At 43.6% G+C, this 23314-nt stretch overlaps 1 protein-coding gene across 2 annotated transcripts; it reads right to left on the bottom strand.

Annotated features, from left to right (window-relative positions):
- Nucleotides 1-74: 74 nt before the first annotated feature.
- LOC104477778 (protein mono-ADP-ribosyltransferase PARP14) lies at nucleotides 75-22120 on the bottom strand. 2 transcript variants are annotated; one of them, XM_086750486.1, is made up of 19 exons: nucleotides 21928-22120; nucleotides 21697-21803; nucleotides 21581-21614; nucleotides 20597-20656; nucleotides 18722-18919; nucleotides 17402-17689; nucleotides 15284-15520; nucleotides 12117-14371; nucleotides 10481-10714; nucleotides 9994-10215; nucleotides 8909-8999; nucleotides 7475-7615; nucleotides 5954-6016; nucleotides 4746-4913; nucleotides 4204-4410; nucleotides 3517-4110; nucleotides 1763-1908; nucleotides 1044-1218; nucleotides 75-819 (listed from the first exon to the last, which is right to left on the bottom strand). In XM_086750486.1, the coding sequence occupies exons 1-19, from the start codon at nucleotides 22118-22120 to the stop codon at nucleotides 530-532; spliced, it is 5703 nt and encodes a 1900-aa protein (XP_086606612.1). In that variant the 3' UTR covers nucleotides 75-529. The 2 variants fall into 2 exon arrangements, with proteins under 2 accessions (XP_086606612.1, XP_086606613.1); XM_086750487.1 differs by lacking the exon at nucleotides 20597-20656.
- Between the last annotated feature and the right edge of the window lie 1194 nt (nucleotides 22121-23314).

Raw genomic sequence — 23314 nt, 5'->3', positions numbered from 1 at the left:
GCATATCTGTATTTGAGACATCAAGTTCATTGGTTTTCAACCAATGCTAAATTAGACAAACACAAGCCATTAACTACAATTAGTTCTTTTATTGAAAACCAGTGTATCATAATTCATGATGCAGCCTGTCATTTACAGAGTGTAAGAAGCCATCAGAAAGGCAACACAGAAAGGTCAGTGGCTGAAAAATCCCTTCCAGTCCCCTGCCAGCACTCCCCCTTTCCTAGTGCAACGAGGATGGCTGTAAGGCTGCATGGAAAGGCTAATATAGTATAATGGCTTGATATGTCATCTAACAGTGGTTTTCTGTAAAATATTGAGCTCAAGAGTTAAATATGCTCAGTTACTCTGAGTGTAAACAAGTAGTCTATTCCAGTACTATTAAAAATTGCCAGAGGCTGCTTCAATGTAGCCAAGCACTAAGACATTTATTTGATAAAACTATTTATTTTGTTGTGTATTTTGTTGTAAGTGTTTTTGGGCTACACAAAGACTGAAAGACATGCAATCTTAGCTGCAATCGAAATGCTTACTTAGTGAAAGTGATAAGGTATTCTGGGTAAGCTTGAATGTCATTAAATATGATGAACATGGATGGCTGCTTCACATTATCAGTTGAACTGTCAAACAGATCTATAGAGTTACTAGCGCTTTTTGGTGCTGGAGTAATTGATCCTCTTGTCCCCTTAGAATATTCTCCAACAAGGACTCGAGCCAAGTACATGTACTTCTTCCCACTCACATCTGGTTTAGAATAGGTGTCACTGGCAGAATAGCTGGCGTCCACAGCGAAGTATGTTCCATTTCCAAAGTTTGCAGCTGTAGTCAGAAAAACAAATGTTTGTGAGCACTTCATTAGCAGCAATCACTTATCTGCCATCTTCAGAGCCTGTGATGCTCTTGACAATTTTGCTTTTTATTTGCAATAGAGAGATTTAACAAAACAAATAATTTTGCATACAAGGCAGGAGTAGACAGATGGCATGGCAAATCAGTCCTAGCCCTACTCAGGAAAACAAAAGTTGTTTTGAAATTCATATTACCATTCATTCCAGCATAGCTCCGGTTAAATCCATGGTTGTTAATTAAGGTTAACGACTCCTTACTTGTCCCATGAAATAGAGGCCTCTCATTATTTCTTTTGCCATTTTTGTTATCCATTTCAAGCTTTTTTATTTGGTAGGCCTTCCAAAGAAAGGGGTTCTGTACTCTTTCAATCTGCAAAGTTTGAAAGTAAGACATTAGTTTCCTTGGTGTTGCTGTCACGAAAAATATCAGCGTATCAACAATTTAATCTGTTTCCAAGATTCTCCTCCTAGCTCCAATACCAGATCATGAAGTAAGTTTGTCAAATCACTCCAAACTTTGGTGTGATAGGCAGCAGAACCCAGCCCAAAACATGACAGAAACACTCCATGGGAAACAATATAGGACAGTTTTGCAGGTTTCTGGGGCACAGAAAACATGCCTGCCTGCAAAGCACACATGGCTTAAGCCAGCAAATGATGTGCTCTACTATAGTAAAACCAATTTAAATCGAAAGCACTCTCCATTGGTGCTGAAGAAGCAACTGCTTAAGAGTTGTTCCAAATACCTCAACTGTAACATTAAACGGATGCTGATTAAAGTTAGTGACAGCCATAAAGACTTGCCTAACTTCAGGTACCCCAGTGGAACTTGGTTTTCCATTGTTGTTAGTATTCTTCATCTCTTATTATCAAGGTATTTATGCACAGAAACAATGACATGCTTTTTTTTTTACCTTTTCAATTTTTAATGACTGACAGGTCTTCCGAAACCTTTCCTCCACATCTTTATATTCTCTTGCTTCTGGTTTTAGTTCCACTATTTTGAGTCGTTGGTTTTGCATATCGTCCCATGTTGCAGGGAGCACTGTTGACTCTTGATCTGCAGAAGAAATATAATCAATTACTTTTACCTAAATCCTCTGCTTAAAATGAAATATGCCCTGCTGCAAACCCTTCTAAAAGCCCATACATCTAGCTTATCACTAGTGCCTACTGGTCTTTGTCAGCCAAGAGTATTCCCATGGGTCTTTTACCAAAGGATTAGGGTGTTGTAGTTTGCCACCACACTGGCAACTGAAGTGGCTGAACTGGTAGTTCCTAGACAAATCTGTTCCTCACAGCTAAAGAGGGATCCTTTGCAACATCTTTTACCAGTAGCCTTCCCTGCAAGTTTTCAAGGATGTGCAGCAAATGCAGAAACACCGAGTAGTTAATTCTCAGCAACTAGGAGACTAGGAACAAAGCATCGGAACAAAAACAGTTTAAAATTAAAGAGTTCAAGAATATACTCTCCATCTGAAAAGCAGAAGTCTTTCATCCCTTCTTCCATTTCATGCAAGGCCTAGTATCTAGCTGTGCTATCAAACAGTAACACTGACCAATGCATATGCTACAGATATCCAGCATTTTAGGTTCCCTCAATTAGAAGCATGAAATCCTTTTAGTAAGTGACTTTTTTATTGTTAAGAGACCAAAAAAAGAAATCTGAAAATATGTGCAGGAGGTATTACTAAAGCACTGGGAGATGCATAGTTTCTTAAACCTGTCCACTTTCACTTTCAAGTTTTAGATAGACCAAAAAGTTGTTCCCATTAAGATATAAAATGTGCCCCTGTAAAACCGAGTCATAGCAGGACAAAGAAAAATAAAACAGTAGGAAAAGTCCTGTATGGATGAGTAAGAAAAAAGTAGTTCCTTATGAGCTAATTATTGCCAGTAAGCTTGTTAAGAATCTCAGAACACATTACCTACATTTCCAAAAATTTTGAATCAGGGAATAGTTAGAGTTGGAAGGGACCTTTAAAGGCCATCTAGTCCAACCCCCCTGCAAGCAGCAGGGACATCTCCAACCAGATCAGGTTGCTCAGAGCCCCGTCCAACCTGGCCTTGAATGTTTCCAGGGATGGGGCATCCACCACCTCTCTGGACAACCTGGGCCAGTGTTCCACCACCCTCGGTGTAAAAAATGTTTTCCTTATGTCCAGTCTGAATCTGCTTCCTTCTATTTTAAAACCATGACCCCTCGTCCTATCACAACAGGCTCTGCTAAAGAGTTTCTCCTCGTCTTTCCTCCTTTAGGTACTGGAAGGCTGCTATCAGGTCTCCCTGGAGCCTTCTCTTCTCCAGGCTGAACAGCCCTAACTTTCTCAGCCTGTCCTCAGAGGAGAGGTGCTCCAGCCCTCTGATCATCTTTGTGGCCCTCCTCTGGACCTGCTCCAACAGGTCCATGTCTTTCCTGTGCTGAGGGCTCCAGAGCTGGATGCAGTACTGCAGGTGGGGTCTCACAAGAGCAGAGCAGAATACAAAGAACTGCAGGATTCTTTTATTTTAGTTTCCCAATTCAGATCCTTTCTACATTCTCCAGAAATGGACATGCACAAAGCTCCTAACAATATTTTGCATATTCTTACCATTTCTTACTCTCCTAGGCTAGATGCAACCTAGTTTTAACATAGGAACATCAGTCAGTCAAAATGCTTTTACTTACCTTCAGATTTATCAACACGTATAATGGATCTAAGTTTTCCTTGGTCATCCACAGCACTTTTAGTTTCTATATTCACTGTGTATTTTTTCTCATTAATGACGACTGAAAGGTGTTTCTTCTTTTGCCTGAAAGCATCTTCCAAGTGCATATTTGTGAGACAGTCAAAGGGCACGTAGGAATAGTTTTCCAAATATTTCCACTCAATTAAGTTTTGTAAAAATTTTGCTTTGATCTCTTCCTGCTTAGCAGTTTCTATCTTGTGGATCATATCTTGAATAGCTGAATAAGCAATCCAGACATCCTTCTCAACACCTGAAATTTGAACAGAGGTACTATCCAAACGAAGAGCAATATTTAATTTCTTTTGTAGGTTAAGCAGTTCCTCCCTCTCTGCTTTACCAAAATCAGAGATAGACTCATCTCTGATTTCTGTTTGAAACTGTTCCTTTAAAATTGCACTTTTCAACCACTTTTCAGCTTCTTCCACTTTGTTTTTGTTTTCACCACAAATCTGCACAACAGCTGGGTCGATTTTATTTTCCAGAACAGCTTTGTTTTCTTCCTTTGGGGGTTGTTTGTCGGAACTCCAGAATGCTACATTGAAATACACAAATGTCAGCATTAAGCATTATCAGCTGGTGCTAAACAGATTGATCTATAACCTGTATTTAAGTGACATCTACTTACAAGTTAACTTGGAAATCAATAATTTGGCTGCTGCTTTAGCAAAATTTTCTCTTTTCTGCATGCTTCTATGGAACACACTCAGCAGATGTGGCTGAAAGATGACAACTTTAATAGTTTTCACCGATGGAGCAGAGTTACTTCTTGCAAATTCAGTTACTGCATCTATCATGATGTCAGCTACTACAGTTGGATCACGGCCTGCCTCACCTGAAACAAGTTATAAATATTTTGCCTTTAAAAAGCATTAATAACTGTTACAAATGGTTAAAACATCTTTTAACAGAACAATTATGAACATATCCATAATATCTTGGATCATAAACAAGTCAGAAATAACTTCAGGTGGGCAATTTAGCAAAATCTGACTGCAAGGAGTGAAACATTCTAGGACTTCATAAGCTTCTAATCTAATTTAAAATCTGCGGTTTCTGAATATATTTTCACCAAAGAATAACCCCTCCAGATAAATCAAACTCATTGCTTGAACCCTGAGATCTGTAGAATCACATGCACTGAACCCATTTTAAAAGGGAGACACAGACCTGTTCCAATTGCTGGGAAGGTGACAGAGGTGTACTGCTGTAATTCACACTCCTGAAGCACTCTGGAGACCAGCACCTTGATATCATCTTGGGCAACAAAATGAATTATTTTTTTGCACGGCAGGTTTCCTGCTTGAGTGGTGATATAGCTCTTGTTAGATTGTGAGGCTGAAACATTAAGTAGGAGAACGTAATCAATCAACAATTATCCACAATATAGATTTGCGCTAATCCTCATTAGGAGACAAGGAACAGTGACAAGCATGCCTCAGAATAAGCTTCAAGTCTCCTTCCACAAACTGTGCAACACCCTCTCTCTATTTTCACTTTCAAGGCCCAAGGATTAATTTTATGTTTGTAAAATACTTGCCTCATTTGGAAAATAAAAACTTTGTGGGCCTTTATTTGTCAAGTTTGCTCTGCAGACTTGAAGAGATTCACGCAGACAAGTACCACACTCTGTCTTCTTGCACACACAAGCATGGCATCTACCCTCAGGCTCCCTAGCTTGAGTTACCCTCTCAGGAGGTTTATCTCTTACCTCCTCACAGTTGCTCTCCTTTGGTTGGTCTTCCAGCTGACCTCCACACCAGCCTCTTTCCTACATCCCTTATTTTGTGGGGTTTTAAACCATTTACTTCTCCATCCCTACTCCCCATTCATTGTATTTGCTGTTCACTAGCTGAATTTGGTCTACAAATAAATGTCTCTTCTGAGGCAGGAACCTAACTTCACTAGTTTTCCCTCTTGGTCACACAGAGAATGTGACAGTCGATTGCTGGTTAAGCCAAAAGCAAACGTATTTTCTCAGTTGGGAATGACAAAAGGAGCTGCAGGTAGACAGTTGCTTCCAGTGAGATACAGCTTCTCTATTAATATTTCTGCCAACATCATGCTTTGCTCATGGCTCAGTTCAATGTAGATTTGATTTGTTTTTATCATAGAAAGCTTTATTGGAATAAGAGGACACAATAATGAATAGATATCGTTCTTTACATAGGCTTAGGAACCTTCTCTTCTTTAAGATTTTTCTTTTCCTTCCCTCATTAGGTGTTTAATAAATACCACATTAAGTGATTAAAAACTATGCACTGTCTTACGTCAGCGAATACAGATGGATGTAGGGTACACACTGAGAAAGTATCCCCTCAGTTTCCCTGCCGTGCATGAACACCTTCAGAAAGGAGGTCAGTAATGTCATACCATACCTAGTTGAGCACACTCATCTTCAACTGCTTTTCCAGCCCCGTTCAGAATTGCTTTAGAGACACCTTAAATGAGAAGAGGCACATGAATCCACTGTGTTACTACTGTTAATGCTGTTTAAGTCCCATCTGAGAGAGAACTGTGTACCACGTAATATCTAAAATATCTCAGTCTTTAAAACAGCAAAGGTTATAATTGAAAAGTACTGTTGAAGTACTGTTGTCTAAAATTTAGGCTTATGCTTTTCAATTCAAAGTTGTGTCTAAAATTTTACTGAGGTCAAAACCTCATTGAGGTTTGTCATCTCCTTTAGTTTGAGAGATGTTCTATAAAAAGATTCTAAAAAAAAAAAAAAAATTGGTTTCTCTTTCTGCAAGAGTCATAAACATGCCATCCTGTAACACAGATTAACAAGCAACTTTGTACCCTAAGAAGCAAAACAGAAACCACACTGTGAAGCAAAAGGGTTTGAAACACTGAAAAAATACTTCCTACTCTCCTTATCCAGCCCTTCCAGCCACACTGCAATGGGTTTGCACGGGAAGGTTTTGGTAGCAGCACGGCTACAGGAGTGGCCAAGGCCGAACCCATCAGCGATGGTAGTAGTGCCTCTGGGATAAGTTATTTAAGAAGGGGGAAAAAAACTGCTGCAGAAACAGCAGCAGAAAGAAGTGAGAATATGTGAGAAAAACAACTCTGTAGACACCAAGGTCAGTGAATGAGGGGAGGAGGTGCGCCAGAGCAGAGATTCCCCTGCAGCCCGTGGTGCAGCCCATGGTGAGGCTGGCTGTCCCCCTGCAGCCCATGGAGGCCCACAGAGGAGCAGAGATCCCCCTGCAGCCCGTGGAGGACCCCACACCAGAGCAGGTGCATGCCCCTGACGGAAACTGTGGCCCTGTGGGAAGCCTGCGCTGGAGCAGGCTCCTAGCAGGAGCTGTGGACCTGCAGAGAGAGGAGCCCATTCTAGAGCAGGTTTGCTGGCAGGAGCTGCGACCCCGTAGGGCCCCACGCTGCAGCAGCCTGCTCCTGAAGGACTGCACGCCGTGGAAAGCACTCACGCTGGAGCAGTTCGTGGGTGACTGTCTCCATGGGAAGGACCCCATGCTGGAGCAGGGAAAGAGCGTGAGGAGTCCTTCCCCTGAGGAGGAAGGAGCGGCAACTGCAAATCCCATTCCATGTCTCCCTGTGCTGCTGGGGCAGGAGAAGGTAGAGAAAATCAGGAGGATTTTTCAAAAAAGGTTGAGCGTGAGAAAAAGGGAGGGGTGGGGAGGAAGGTGTTTTTAAGGTTTGGTTTTATTTCTCATAATCCTACTCTGATTTTCCCCAATCTGAGTCTGTTTTGCCCATGACAGTAACCGGTGAATGCTCTCTCCCTGTGCTTATCTCGACCCGGGAGCCTTTCATTACATTTTCTCTCCTCTGTCCAGCTGAGGAGGGGAATGACAGAGTGGCTTTTGTGGGCACCCGGCATCCACCCACAACACACACGTACTGTTTTCCACACATAATACCAACTAAAATACCTGTTTTGAGGCTGAAGGTTTGGTTTGTTATGTTTACAATGACATCTCCCTCTTCCTTGGTAATATCACCTTCTGCCACCCGGAACACGACGGAGCCAACCGTCATTTCATGTACCTTCTGTTCTGAGGTTGAAGAGGAAGCTGCAGGAAAGAAATACAGACCCTGAGCAGAAGGGAGCAATGAGGTAAGAGATAAGGGACTTCTTCATGGGAACAACATCTACAGAGAGCACAGCTTGGCTCCAGACTCAGGCAGTGAAGAGGACTGCCCGCCGCATTAACTGGAAATTATTCCTTCTTACAGGAGCCTTTGATCAACCTTTACCTGTTCCCATCATTGTTATTCATGCTGACGTGGCAGAAAAAAACTGGTCTTGCTGCACACCTAGTATACAGCCACTACTTTATGACATTTTACTACATAAGCCTTTGTGAAACTCCAAGGTACAAGAGCAAACTTTCCAAGTCTCACTCTTGTGCCTGTCTCAGAGTTTTCAGGCAGGTTCTCTACTGTGTCACAAGGACTTTTAACCTATGCTTTATTCATAAAAACTTGACGAAGTTCTCAACACATAACTAATTTTCTACACTCTGCAGTTCTATTAGGCTGGATAACACCAAAGATATTTCAGTTTGGTTTTGCTATTCATCTGAACACATAAAAGACTTAAGAGCATTCCTGCATTGGTTTTATTTAGTGAGGGGGGGCTACGGTGGCAGCTTCTGTGAGACTCTGCCAGAAGTTTCCCCTTTGTTCAGTGGACTCGGCCAGGCCTACGGCAGCCCCGCTGCTGGCCAAAGCCGAGCCAATTGGCAACAGAACGTTCAGCGATAACGCCTCTGCGATAACGTATTTAAGAAGCAGGAAAAAAAAATTCAAAAAATAAAATTAAAAAATAAAGTGAAGAAGCTGAAGTGGGGGAGGAGCTGTGAAGAGAACGTGAGAGGCATCTGCCTGAGCTGATTGTGAAGAATTGCTTGTGAGAGGAATGGCTGCAGATGTCAAGGTCAGTGAAGAAGTGAGGGAATCAGGAGCTCACCTGCCTTCCCAGGACATAGGAAGGCAGCAACCTGTTCACAACCTAACCAAGTACTTCAGTGATTAAAAAAAAAAAAAAAAAAAGCCCTGCTTGTGCCCTTGGCACATGATAGCTTCTGCTGTCCTGATTCGTAGAGGCACTAGCCAGTAATGAATCACAGGTACATTTTTTTTCTTATAATTTCCAACACTGTTTTAGACATTACAGACACTCAACCTGAAAATACTACATGCTACCTTTACAGCAACCCCTTCGACTGTTACTTGGCCTTTGGGGATGACACGCTTACCAAACAAACATCTAAACATCCATAATGAATGCATTCCCTGGATTACTTAAAATATTTTTTTTTTTAAAATCCACTAGGCACACAACTCCTGTGAAACAAGCTTACCTGTGCCTTGCCTACCCTTATTTGGAGAAGTCTCCTGCACTTCAACATCCACAGTATTTCCACATCTGTTCTCAAGTTCATCTGAAAATTCCTAGAGAAGGAAAGTAGAGTCAGAAGTCTTTAGATTACACAGTAGAAATAAAGGTTTGAAAAGTAAATTAAAAAAAACATGTAGAAAGAGCTTAATGCAAATTACTTCATACCATGTGCCATAATACTGATGGCAAGTCTTGACACACTGTTGTTCTCAGAGAGCAAGGTTCTTCAGCGTGAGCAACAGACAGAATTGATAAATAAGTCCAAGACCTTGTTACCGTTCCAGAGGGATACATTAATCCATCCATACACTGAGGAGCTAGTTTACTCTCTAAATCAAGTCCTGCAGCTGATGCCATCCTTCTCTATGCACAATAGCTCAGGCTTTGACAGAGTAGCCTTCAAGTTTGTTCTTTCAAAATGTATTAGCTACTGCATAGAATAGCAGAAGTCAGCAGATGCAGAAACACTAATCTGGCCATTAATTCACAGCGTGACGGCTATCTTTTGAGAGATTCAGGTGTGAAATGAGTAACTTGAGCGGGATTATAGAAAATCTGCGCTAACGTGATACTGAAGAAAGGGGGATGTGGAATACTGATACATTTCTAACGGAGATGTTCACCGGCACAGCAATCCTAGCACAATGATTCTTTCTAGAAAGACACTAGCGCTGCATTGAAAGCACTCCTTTTTACAAGAGTGAAGGCATCTATGCAGGAGTTGCAGCAAATTTATCTGTAGGCAAGTCCTATGTCTTGAAGAATTAGGCAAGTTCATGAGATAAAGAGTAATTACACTTTCTGTATTATTGCCAGGGAACAGAAAAGAACAGGAAGGGAGCAGAGCTGTATAGGACAGGCAGGTGACTATGAGTGGTAGAACCTAAAAAGAGAATTTTCAATATAGACAAGACAGACTGTCCGCAAACTTTTTTAGTATAAGAACAAGCACCCTGTGGATTCTTCGGAGATCATCAGATAGCCAAGTATCAGGAGGCAGAGCCAAATAAAACAGCATTAACAGAGAAGAAAAACACGGTAACTCACCTGAATATTAGCTGTGTCTTTTGAGTGCAACAGAAAGTGAACTTCCTCAAGAGAATTTACTCCATTTTTACTACTGAATTCAAACACTTTGTCAAACAGTAATTTAGCAACAACAGACCTTGGGAATCCTAAATTCCCTGTCCCAATCGCTGGGAAAGTAATTGACTTGAAAGACAGTTTCTCAGCAATCTCCAGGCATTTTGTGATGACGTCGCCCAAGACCTGTAAAGCACAATTATTTTTTCAATTACTGAAAGTAATCTTTTCCAGTATGTACAATGTAGCTACCTCTTGGTATAAATACAACAATTGCATACATCACAAGGAATGTATTAGTCAACAAGGGACCAGCCACACAGTTAAAAAAAGAACAGGCCAACCTCTCTCTTCTCCTGTGACACTGTCCCCCATTTCAAAGGAAAAGTGGCACTAAACTCACTACAAAGCCCAGTCAAATTAGATTTCAGGCAAATAAAAACCTTTATACCTTTTGAGATGCGTGTTTCGGGGACCATGCAGGTACGACAGCATGAAGAACAACACTGCAGCCTAGATTGTAACCTTTTGTTTTCAACACAGATCCTTTATCAGGTGTTTTTCCTAGGCCTTCTTCTTTTAGGTCTGTCTGAAGCATCGGCCCTGCCTTGCTTAGCAAAGCTTTAGCGAGTGGCCCTTTATCAAGCTGGAGATCTTTGTCAACACTGATGACAACAATGTCTGTCTGAAAAAACACAAGCAAAAACTCTAGCCTTTAAGTATCAAATTTAAATTTTGCACTGATTAATCAAATACAGCCTGCCTGCTGATTTACAAAGTAATTTTTTGAGACAGCAATCTGAGAGCAAACGAAGTTTTGGAATAAACCAGAAGTTATGCTCAATTCTAGTATCATGAGTCTGCCCAAAGCAACACAAAAGCCAAGTTAGTAGTGAAATTCACTTCAACCCGGTGGGAGAAAGTTAGAATTCTGCATTCCTGGTCTACTCATTCTACCTCCATTTGAAAAATATTTATGCAAGTTCATTCTCCAAGAGAAGCTTGCAGATCAAAAATCTGTGTTCACTGAGGTGAGCAGGACCTCCCATGCATGGCTGGTCTAGGGAAAAAGGAAAAGCTGAAGACAAACAAGACTGGAGGAAAGCAAAGGAGAAAGAAGTGAGAAAAGCAGTAACATATAAGGGAAAGAAATACAAAGGGCTATGAACATTTTGTCAAGCACTATACTCAGCTCCTCAGGAAGGACCTCTGTACATATTTTAATGTATATTCTGGCCTGGCCAACTGGAGGACCTGCATGCACAAGCTGTGGGAGGCATCCACTCCTGAAAGCATTCGCTGGCCACTACAGAAAGGGTTCTGAAAGGAGTTGTTTCCAGTATTGATGATCCCAGTAAAGTAGGTATCAGCCAGCTAACGGCAATTCAATACTGGAGGCAACTGGAAATCAATTAGTGAAGTTGGTTCTCCATAGGAAATGCAATAGCAACTGCATGTTTCATGTCCATATTCTCCAGTGACATAATGGATAATAGTTCTCCAGATCAATATCCTACAGATGCATGGAGAACCAGCCTGGCTGTGGGCCCAGGGCTCAGACATGCATGTTTGCGCTACCTCAGGGCCACAGCGGATCTGGAAGCAGCCCAGCTGCTCTCACACTGCGGGATACTCCCGTCAACCAACACTGAGCACTCCATTTGCTTTTGCCTCGTACCACGCTCCCGTAATGAGGATTTCTGGAACCGTGAATGCTGCGTGCAGGTGGTTCCTGCCCAGCAAAGTCAAGTCAGGGAGGTTCAAACCCCAGAACCATTCCTGCTGATCTCAGTTGCTTCTGCTAAACTGCAATGTACCGTGTAGCACAGGGATCTGTGTGCCTCTGTGTTAGTAAATGACAAAATGCAATGCCATCTGTATCTATCCTGTAAGACAGCTGTCTAACAGCAATTCTTACTATCAGGAGTGATGGCCAACTTCAGTGAGATATCAGACATGTTACATTGCTAATTATAGATGATGGTCTAAGGTCGGTCATTCTTTGTTTTTGCATTTTTTTTTTTTTTAAAAAAAAAAAAAAACAAAACCACTTGATATTCTAAAAACAGATCATTTAAAACACTTACTGTAGCATCTTCAATGTTTCCTATTTTCAGTATGATATCAAGGCCTTCCTCAGTTGTTACCAATGGGAACCTCTTGCTATTTTGAGTAATTACGCTTTTCCTTGGCTGATGAACTGTACTGGTCTGATGCAGTGGCCTGCGGGAAGGTGAATAATCCGAAAACACTTCTCCCAATGCCTTGCTAAAAGCCTGAATGTTATTCTGTGCAACATCCACAAGATGAACCTCCTTCAAGCTGCTGTCCCTCATGGATTCTTCCAAGGTCTCCTTGATGGAGGATACAATCGAATATGTACACAGTTCCAAGGGGAAGCCAAAAATCCCTCCACTTATAGCAGGCAGAGCTATAGAACGATGATTGTATGTTTCAGCTAGCTGTAGACTTTTCTTCACTGTCTTTCTTAACAGGAACACACACTTTTCTGCTTCCTCCTTACTCCACCTGGGCCCAACAGCATGAATGACGTTCTTGCAGGGAAGTTTCCCAGGGCCCGTGATAACCGCGCACCCGGCCTGCAATCTCCCATTCTTCCGCACCAGCTCGTCACACTCCTGTTGCAGCGCTGGACCAGCCGCTCTTAACAGTGCTTCAGCAAGGCCCCCAATGTGCTTTAAGTCTTCATTAGATGCATTGACCACAACATCAACAGGATAAGCACACAGGTCAGCTTTATAAACCGCTATTACAATTCCACCTACGGTCACCTGCCTGTGGGGCTTGCCTATATCACTATGTTCTTGCTGTTCTTCCAGCTGTTCTTCCGACGGCTCTTCCAGTCTGACTAGACACTTAAAGTCTTGTTTCACACTGGTGACAAAAAAGTGTTCTCGCTCTTTGAAATACGACTTGGCTCCTGGTTCTGTCATAACTACACGCTTATAATGCAGGCCAGACAGAATTTCCTCAACTAAGGTGGCTCCCTTCAGCACTTCTCTTCTTGGCCCACTCAAGGATATAACTCTACATTTCTTCTGTGTGCTAAAGTCAACTTTCACACCTTTATTCTGTAAGTCACCCCAAACTTTGGTCTTCTCTTTCTCAAGAAACATCATGACCGCCATTGGCTTTCCTCCTATGACCTTTTGTACTTGCGTGTTTTCATCTATAAAGTTAAAAAGTTCCTCAAAGGCTTTTTCTACTGCTTGACAACAACCAGCAATGATGACCTGATTCTCTGCCTGTGTGACTGTTACAGCTTCATTAGAGCAGTTTTCCTTGGTGAGCATCTTCCATTCCCTCTTCTGGAGGACCGACTCATCCTCCAAAGTAATGCTTTTGCAGTTCAGTTCCTTCTTTATTTCTTCTTCTGCTTTTAGGAGATCTTCAGGAGCACTCCCTTTCAAGACGACAGCTTCTGTGCCAAGCTCATAAAAGGCACTAATTTGTTTTGACATAAACAAGCTCTGTGACAGGGTTTCATTATCAATATGCTCCAAAAACTGGAAAATGTAAGGGTGGATATTAACTGTTTTCTGTGTCATTTTGCGTACATTTTCCAGTATTTCCCCTTTTACTTTATAAACTTCCTCAGGCACTCCACACAGGTTAATGACCTTCTGCAAATTATCGTAAGTTATCTGCAGGGCTGGGAACTCCATGCGAATTTTTTCTTCAAAACCAGTACTCTGTAAAATTGCATATTCCCCCGGACCCACTACCACCACTTCTTCAGTTCTTTGCTTTTCCCTTTCAATTTCTCTGGTGGCCTTTTCTATCAGAAACTTCAGTTCTTGTTCAATATTGTTTACAACTTCTTTTTCGCCCATTACAAGAAGATTATCCTGGGAAGCAGATGGAATTATCAGAGCTTCATTGTGGGTAAAGCTGTTTCTAATGGCTTCCCACACCTCTGCGCTTATTTGACAATTAATTGCTTTGTACTTCGATATGCTATGTGAAAAAGCTGTGGAAACATTTTCTTTCCATGTCTTGATCAATCGAGATACTAATCTCTTCTGCTTAAACAAAGCAGCTGAAGGATGCAAAGTAACTTTTGGGTCCACAGAGTGGGCTTCAGGCCATGTTAGCTCACAATTACATTTTGCCATTTCACAACTTATTGCCTCAATTAGCCTATTCTTTAAATGCAAGTAATACCAGACGTACGGATCCAGAGGCACTGTAATTGGATCTGGCTTCTTTACTTGTGGCCCCTTCTTCCCATACAGAGCTGTTCCCAGTGAGACGTAGTAAGGGTAGACAGAGATTGGTGTCTTGTTGAGTGAATGCTGCTTTGCCAAGATATTGGTTACATCTAAAACAAACAAATGAAAACCCAAACAATTAATGCTAGCACTTAAAAACAAGTATCTTCTGTTTTGTTTTTTTTTTTTTAAAAAAACCCTTTGTTTTCTACATAATGTTTGCTATTTCTAAGAATAGTTTTACATTCGTTTCCCCCCCTTCCCAGATTTTGAAATAATTCCAAATTACTGAAGAGTTACTGGTTTTAAATGCCAAAAACTATGTTAGAGAGAGACAGTTAAGAACAAACGGTGTCCATCTCCAGGAGGAGGCACGGACAACACTGGTTCTGCCCCCTCTTCTGTCATATGCTGTACCTGAATTGCCCAACTCAGTAGTTGTCTGGGCTGTTACTTAGCAGGATCAAATCACAGCTCCTCCAAATCAAATCACATTTCCCTCAAAAAGAGGAGCTATTTTCTTCAACTTCCCTTCAGGTCTCCCCTTTGCTGCAATGCCTCTAGCTTGCCCCTTGTCCTGCACCTTCCACAGATGCTCATGTTTCTGTCACCACCTGGACAAGCCATAGCACCTGCTCTCCGGCCAAAAAGCTGTCCAAGAAATTGTCCTTAGATGAGCCAGGCAGCACACACTGCCATGGGGCAGCTGGTGGTGAAGGCAGGGGGAAGAAGTCTCCTGCACAACGTGGGGCTGTGCTTTCTCTATTGAACTCACACAGTAACCTGAACTCTAAGGATCAAGGCCTGGGTGAAATAAACATGCATAAACAGGAAAAAATTCTATGCCTCATGCTCAGCTGGTCCAAAACTTAACCTTGCAGTCCAGTTAGCAGAGACCTGCTGACACAGCACCAGCTCTGCTGTTTTATGAGGGCAAAGTAGCCATTACTCTAGAAAACCCACATTTTGATCTTTAAGAGAAAGCATCTCAGAGAAAGAAAGGATTCCTATTTCTGCATTACCTTTATAGTCACTGAATGTGATGATAGCTGCATCCTCATCAGGCAGCTGCTGAACACTCACCACTTGCGCACCTCCGTTCTTCTTGTTTTCAAAGTAGACTGTTATATAGTCACTGGGTGTGTTAGGCGGTATGTTTTCAGCCCTAACACTTTTTGTTTGCTCAAGGCACCGTGCAGTAATATTTTGTTGCTTTGCTCTGTGGTTTTGATTAAGCTTTTTAGCAAATTCTTCTGCATCTAGAAAGAGAAGGGAGAAGAAAAAAAAGAAAAAAAACAAAAACCAAGATCAAACTAGTAGCTCACTTTTCTACTATGATGTTAGGGACTATCGCTGTGTGCATTGACCAAAGCACTGAATTACAAAGCACCTATCAACACAGAGGTGCGCACAAAGCTCCTTCTTTCACATATTCAGTATCTGTCACCCAGTATTCACCACATGATTGATCACAACTGTTGACTACAACTACTGTAGCCAGAATTTGTCACTAGTTTTCCTGCTGAGTAGCACTAGGTGTCTTTAACCCCAAAAGAAAATAAGATCAGGTTCATTTTTGGGCTATGGCTTTATACACAACCAATTAAATAAAAGTCAACAAATTTGGATTCTTTCAGTTTTACAATAAACACATTGTATTTTCTGCAATTTCCCCCCCTGTTATCATCATGGTAAAAGATAGTCAAGTCACATACGTCTGTCAGGCAAACACACAACTGAGTTTTTAAAGGATCTACTTATTTCCTAAAGGTTACACCAAAAATTTGAGACTGGACCACAATATGAGAGGCAAATAATTTTTGACTTCTAAAGCAGAAAATCCTACACCTTCTCAGAGACTAAGAACTTCTTTGGTTTAGTTATACCATGGACTAATCCCTTCAAAACTTTAAGATTTCCAAGCAGCTTCATTCTTACCAGTAATACAACTATTCCCATGAAGCTGATTCAAAGTGGCATATAACTTGTTTGCCCCACGTTCTACCTTCTAAAGGTATTTACAGTTTTTCCACACAGAAGACAAAATTCTCTTCTTTCCTCTCCCACCTCCTCACCCAGAATCAAGCACATGTAAAATCACCCCATCGCTAAAAGGACTCAAGCGCAGCAGCACTCAAAGAATCCTACAACCAGTTCACTGCTACCAGTTTAATTCAGATCCTGGTAATGCAGTGCTGTTATCTCTACAAGACCAGCTAAAGCACTGGCTTACACTGTTTCTGAATCTGGTCTTACCATACCATTTACTGTTGCCTATGTCCTAGGATGGAATTTGTTAATAACATCAACCATAAACCTCGGCAGGAACCGAGGGAAGTCCCCCCAACCTCTTACTGCTGAGAAGTAGGAGCAGACACCTCTCCATCACCTGGAAGATGCCTTTGTCATCAATTGCTAATAAGGCAGAAAAAGCGTATGGTATCAAACACACTGAAAAACCACAGCGGGCATGCAGTAGCCTAACAACTAGTTGGTACTGCAGCATCAGGCAAAGCATACGGTGTTAATTCCATGCCTAACGTGACTGACAACGGCCACTCTGCATAACGATAGCTGGTCTTGCCTCAGCATCCCAGGATCCATCCAGCCCAGTCTCCTGTCTCCAGCAATGGCCACAGCAGGTATCTAGAGATCAGCTGTAAGAAGAGGCTGCTTCCATAATCCTCTCCCAGCCTCGAGTCTATTACAGTAGATTTCCCAAGCCTGATGCAATCTATTTTATAATCTTTAAAAGCTCTGTTCCATGTACTTGTTCAATTTTCCCTCAAATCCAAACAAACTTATTACACATCCAACTCCTTTTGGCAAGGAGAGCCTTCATCATCGATCTGTTCTAAGTACATCCTTTTGTTGCTTGTATAAAGTTACACTTTGGTTCTAGTCCTACTTGTTCCGTTTACTATCCAAGTCAGAGCAAGCCCTCTTCTGACTTACACCGGCCTCTATACCTTACAGATAAGAGGTGTGTCATTAACTTTAGTAGAGTAAATCATTATTTAAAATGACACATATCAGATTAAACCTGAAACATATGACAGAAAACATTCATTTCCTGCTTAGCCTTCCTCGCAGACACAAGTAGCTAATAAAAGAGACGTGCAACTCTGACTCCTTCTTACCAGTATTTCCAGTAAAAGTAACTACAGCAGCACATATTTCAGGTATTATTTCCAAGCTGAAGTCACCATCATCCTCTGACAAGCCACTGATGTTCTCTACCAGCATAATTAACATGCAGTCTTTTACTTTCTCCTGCACATTTTCAAGCACAACTATGGTGGAAGGCAGGGATCCTTGAGAGTCCTCTGCTTGGGACGGCTCCTGGAGAGTCTCCACTTGCCATGGCTTCACAAACAGATCGATTTTCTTCACCGAGTGATGCTTCCTTTGCAAAACTTCTTGGGCATCTAGTTCCACAGGAAAACAAAGATGTGATCTTCCCTTCCTCTCCCACCACAGCAGAGCAACATGTTATATTACACTCTACTTTAAAAATCTGGCCAGCCATATTTTCTCATATTACAGAACAAACAAATAAGGTAAAACCACATTAAAAGTTAGGGTCAGGATAAAAGCTACTCTATGATCTAGATGTCCCCAGCATCCTAAGGGAGAAATATAAATTTACTTTTGAGGTAAGTGCTACCTTCTTTCTACTGCCCTCAATGGCAAGAAACTCTTCTCCAGATTTGTAACATCTGATAAACAGCAAATAAAGAAAGGGTTTTCCACCCTGCTTGTCCTGTGTATTTAACTTATATTTAACTATTACCTATATTTGACTAGTTGTATATTCAACTAAATTTAACTATTTCTCCTGTATGAACAGTTCCCTCTTTTTGCATGCATCCTTCACTAACAAGCAGCCAACAACACTTCAGTGTAGAGGCAAACATAGGAAAACTAGAGATAAATTGAGGCTACTTTAAAATAATTTTCTCTGCAAAGGTGAGCATTCACCTCTCTGTCTTACAAATACATAACGTTTACTACCTCTTTTTTCTCCCAGTCTCCCAAACTCTCGCAACTGAAATGAATATGAAAGAAAATACAACAAAATAGTATTTACCTATGGTCTGCAGTTAATACTGTACTATGCTTTATCCAGTCTCCTGAACTAGAATTAAAGCTGACTTATTCTGCAGTGCTCCTGACATAATTTCTCCTGCACTATTCTCCGTGAGCCTCGATCAAGCATTTGAGCATTTGGGACAAGTCTAGAGAATCACTTCTTTCCCTGTGGATTATTATAAACACTGTCAGAAACTCACATCTGCATTGGATAGACAGGCACATTTACTCCTTTTAAATTCTGTCGCTCTGCGGGAATAATACGCCATTTCTGCTGGAGCGGTGCCCACAAAGAGACCCAGCACCAGCAAAGGCCTGTTTTTAAAAGGGAGCTTTAGTAATATAATACCCATGACATATGATCATACCTTCCTCATTCTGAAAGGTGACGATAATTTGCTGATCCTTTTTGATGTAGGACTCGATGGTCCCCCCACCGGACCTCTTTTTATTTTCGAAGTACATTTCCACAATCTCATCTTCTATTTCCTCTCCAGAGGCCGTGGTTACTACTACGACAGATTTCCTAGAGGCCGCTTTTTCTGCTTCTGGTTTCTCACATGATTCTGAAATGAGAGATCACACCCTAATGCCTTAAGCAAAAGTTAAGAAAAAAAAACAAGGACATGGACAGTGGGATAGAGTGCACCCTCAGCAAGTTTGCTGATGACACCAAGCTGTGTGGTGCAGTCGATACATTGGAGGGGAGGGATGCCATCCAGAGGGACCTTGACAGGCTGGAGGGGTGGGCCCACAAGAACCTCATGAAGTTCAACAAGGCCAAGTGCAAGGTCCTGCACATGAGTTGGGGCAATCCCAAGCACAAATACAGGCTTGGCAGAGAATGGATTGAGAGCAGCCCTGAGGAGAAGGACTTGGGAGTGCTGGTAGATGAGAAGCTGAACATGAGCTGGCAATGTCTGCTTGCAGCCCAGAAAGCCAACCACATCCTGCATCAAAAGAAGCATGGCCAGCAGGTCGAGGGAGGGAGGTGATTCTGCCCCTCTGCTCCGCTCTCCTGAGACCCCACCTGCAGCACTGCATCCAGCTCTGGAGCCCCCAACATAAGAAGGATGCGGACCTGTTGGAGCAGGTCCAGAGGAGGGCCACAAAAGTGATCAGAGGGCTGGAGCACCTTTCCTGTGAGGACAGGCTGAGAAAGTTGGGGCTGTTCAGCCTGGAGAAGAGGAGGCTCTGGGGAGACCCAATAGCAGCCTTCCAGTACCTAAAGGGGGCTGATAGGAAAGATGAGGAGAAACTCTTTAGCAGAGCCTGTTGTGATAGGACGAGGGGTCATGGTTTTAAAATAGAAGGAAGCAGATTCAGACTGGACATAAGGAAAACATTTTTTACACTGAGGGTGGTGGAACACTGGCACAGGTTGCCTAGAGAGGTGGTGGATGCCCCATCCCTGGAAACATTCAAGGCCAGGTTGGACGGGGCTCTGAGCAACCCGATCTGGTTGGAGATGTCCCTGCTTCATGCAGGGGGCTTGGACTAGATGGCCTTTAAAGGTCCCTTCCAACTCTAACTATTCTATGATTATCTTCCAAGCTTTCACACCACTTTTTGTTCAGATCATGGGTATGGTGAGGCAAAAGAACGGGCAAACAAACAATAATTCAGGTGGGTGGGGTTTTTTTTCCCCACAACAGCCTTTAAATCCCAAACAAGCTGAGCATATCAGTAGCATGAGTTGTCATACCAACAGGTGAGGAGAAAAGGCTTCCATTCATCACCAGGTAAGGACAGCAGAAGTAATGGCTATGAAAGCTTCTCCACAAATCCACAATGAGGGGAACCATCTTGTCTACGCATTCTCTCCATTTACAATTCCAGCCATTGGTGTGGGTGGCCATGGGTCTACACACCCTGACTGCCACAGGAACTCAGGTGTACCTGGGGTACACAGCTACTGGTGTTCCATCCCTGGTTGCCCTTCCAGGGCTGGTGGCAGCTGGGAAGGCCTGAGGGACAGCCTCACCCAGAACAAAGGTCAGCATTCACTGCATACTCTCCCTAAAGAACTGACCTGTCTGAGGCAGCCAGTGAAATGGGGAGCTTCCTAAAGGGATTCATTAAAAAAGTATTATTTATTTTAGCCTGACATCATGGTTTCCACACTACATTAGACAAACACCACAAGCCACCCAGGTGATGAGGGCACTATCGCAGCATAAAGGTCAATGAAAACCCATGAAGCAAGAATACAGTGGTCTCTGCATGGTAAGTGGCACACTCACCTGTCTTCTCCTGCTGAGTGCACACAGGAGTCTCCTCATTCCGGCAGGTGGGATGAGACACTGGGGGTTCATTAATTAGAGATAAATGACAATGATTTCTCATTTACCAAGTACTTCAAAAAGAAAAAGGTCACGCTTTTGAAGACCCAGGGGCTAACACAGCTTGAATTTAGTTTCACTTGACACTAACAGAATCACAGACTTCCATGTATTACTTTTTTTTTCAAATCTTATGTTGAACATGGTTCCAGAAAGACTCTTTAAGCTCAAGAAGCCTCAGGCATAACATTAAAAAAACAAACTAGCACATAGTTATGCTGCGTGACACACTGCGAGCAGGTCCTCCCATGCGTTACAGCACTGTCCTTGTACAAAACCTGTGCCATCCAACAAAAGATATGTTGAGGACATCTCTCCTCTGGAGAGAAACACCTTCAGAAACCAGGCACCTCTGTAAAACCATCTATCATGATGTATTCTGACTCCGCACGACATCTCTACCTGCTAGTTTAAAACAATAAGGAGCGTAGCTAAATTAGAAAACAAAAGATAACGGTAATGTCTGCCAGACTTCTCTTCTAGTCTGCGCCCTCAGTCCTCACCTGTGCACCACCCTTAGTTGCACAAATAAGTAGTCTGCACGTAGAGATACGTGTGCTACCTATGAGCAGCAAACTCTGGCCCGCAGGGAAAACGCATGCGATGCCAGCTGCGACCACAACAAAAGCTGCCTGGAAAGTTAGTTTGTTCAGTTTTTATGCATGCCTTGGAGCTTACTTCAGAGCTGTGCTTCATGAATTATGTGAATTTTGTGGTTTAACAAGTGAAGGGGGGAGAATGGAAGAAGAGCGACACTGAGAGAGCCGAGAGCTCGACGAGCACAGGGCCCGGTCACCGGTTTCTGTCACCCCCCCGCGCCGGGCCAGGCCTCAGCACGACTGAGGCGAGCGCTGAAGCCCCGCACCGCCCTTCACGCAGACCTACCTGTCGCCTCGGCCCCACCGGCCCATCCCACCTCCTGCAAGCGGAACGAGAGAAGAGCGGTCACCCGGGGTTCGCCCGCCTCCCCCCGCCCGGCGCTGCCCGCCCTCCCGCCTCACCTGCGCGGGGTCGCCGTCCGCCGGCAGCTCGGTGACCAGCAGCGACAGCAGCCCCCTGGGCCCCCAGTCGAGCTCGTGGACCCGCCGGTCGAGCACCCGCTGCCTCACTGCCAACACCACAGGCACCGGTGAGGGGAGGGCGGCGGTGGCGGCCGCATCCCCACCACCCTCCGACCCCAAATCGTGGTCAGCGGCCATCAGCGCCCCCTCCCCGCCGCCCCGGCCGCTCACCCTCGGGATGGGCGAAGCAGACGAGGAGATGCCCGGCCCCGGTCCCGGCACGCAGCTCGCACTCGCCGCCGCCCGAGCGCTTCTGGCTCTGGAAGTAGCAGAGCAGCTTCTTCTTCAGGGCGGGCGGCGGCTCGGGGGCCCCCCAGTCGCCCCGCACCAGCAGCGGGAAGGTGCCCGGCCGCTGCCCCGCCATGGCCGCCTCTCCGTCTCCCGACCCCGCCGCTTTCGGTTTCCTTTCCTCAGCCAGGAAACCAGCGGCGCCCGGCTCCGCCCTGTGCCGGGGGCGGGCGGCTCGGCCCGGGGCCCCGGTTCCCCCCGGCACGGCGCGGGGGAGGTGGCCGAGAGCTCGGCGGCCTCGGAAAGCGGCCGGTTTACACAGCCCGCTGTGCTCAGGGGGTCGCGAACACAGCGTGGCCCTTCCACAGGGCCGCGGAAGGAGCCGATTTTACAGAGACAGCTGTTCCCAAAACCTGGGCTTACCACGGTCAGGCAGCGGGTAACAGAGACCTCGCTCTGACACGAAGTAAAACTTCCCGTTTCCATCATTCTCTGTCAGAAATACTTTTACAATAGTGTGAGCTTGCAACAGGACAATATTCTCCTCAGACCCACCTGTCAGCTAGCTGAGACATTGTCAACCGAGTGCTCTGGGCTTCCCCTTGCAGTTTTCAGCTATTTCTTGCTGCATATTTTACTAATGTGCCCAAATACAAGACACTAAAATAGCAGAAAAACAAAATTTTTCCCTCCAACTTCACTGAAAGTTCAGTGACGAAATGGATAATAACCAAATGTCAATAAATATGACAAGCACAGGTAGATGTCAACTAAATACTCACGTCACCAGACACACTGCTGAGCAGACCCATGGCGATGCCTTTGTTTCTTGGTGGACCATTGTTCTTTTGTTTCCTAATGCACTGTTCTTGCAACAGTTAGCCCAGGTACACGCTTTCCTCCCTTGCTGGAACCCAGGCAAAATACCTGACCTTAACTGACTTGATTTGACTTGAAAATACCTGATCCGGTTGGAGACGTCCCTGCTCCATGCAACGGGGTTGGACTGGTTGGCCTTTAAAGGTCCCTTCCAACCTCAACCATTCTATGATTCTGCAATAAAACAAAACCCCAGCAGGAAAGACATCCCAACCCACACGGAAATCAAACAGTGCCCAATCCAAGAAATCTGAAAGTCAAGATGGTAAAATAGTACTCCCTACTCACAATGTGGCAATCTTAAAAATAAAATAGCAGGTGACATCGGGTCCAAATCACCCCAAATCATAGTGTTGCTAGGAAGCTCCTACATTAAAAAAAATATATATACAACTATACATACCTAAAATAGGAAGAAAAACCTGTACAAAAGAATTCAGAACGAAGCAGA

Source organism: Chlamydotis macqueenii, chromosome 6, assembly GCF_036417535.1.
Source record: "Chlamydotis macqueenii isolate bChlMac1 chromosome 6, bChlMac1.mat, whole genome shotgun sequence".
NCBI classification, from domain to species: Eukaryota; Metazoa; Chordata; class Aves; order Otidiformes; family Otididae; genus Chlamydotis; species Chlamydotis macqueenii.
Note: the sequence above shows the minus strand (reverse complement) of the source record. Positions and strands in the feature narration are given on the sequence as shown.

Coding starts and splice junctions, on each gene's coding strand:
- LOC104477778 (XM_086750486.1), bottom strand. CDS start 22,120: ATGGCGGGGCAGCGGCCGGGCACCTTCCCGCTGCTGGTGCGGGGCGAC. Junction 21,615..21,696: donor CGGACGGCGACCCCGCGCAG/GTGAGGCGGGAG, acceptor TTCCGCTTGCAG/GAGGTGGGATGGGCCGGTGG. Junction 14,372..15,283: donor CACATTCAGTGACTATAAAG/GTAATGCAGAAA, acceptor TGTTTGTTTTAG/ATGTAACCAATATCTTGGCA.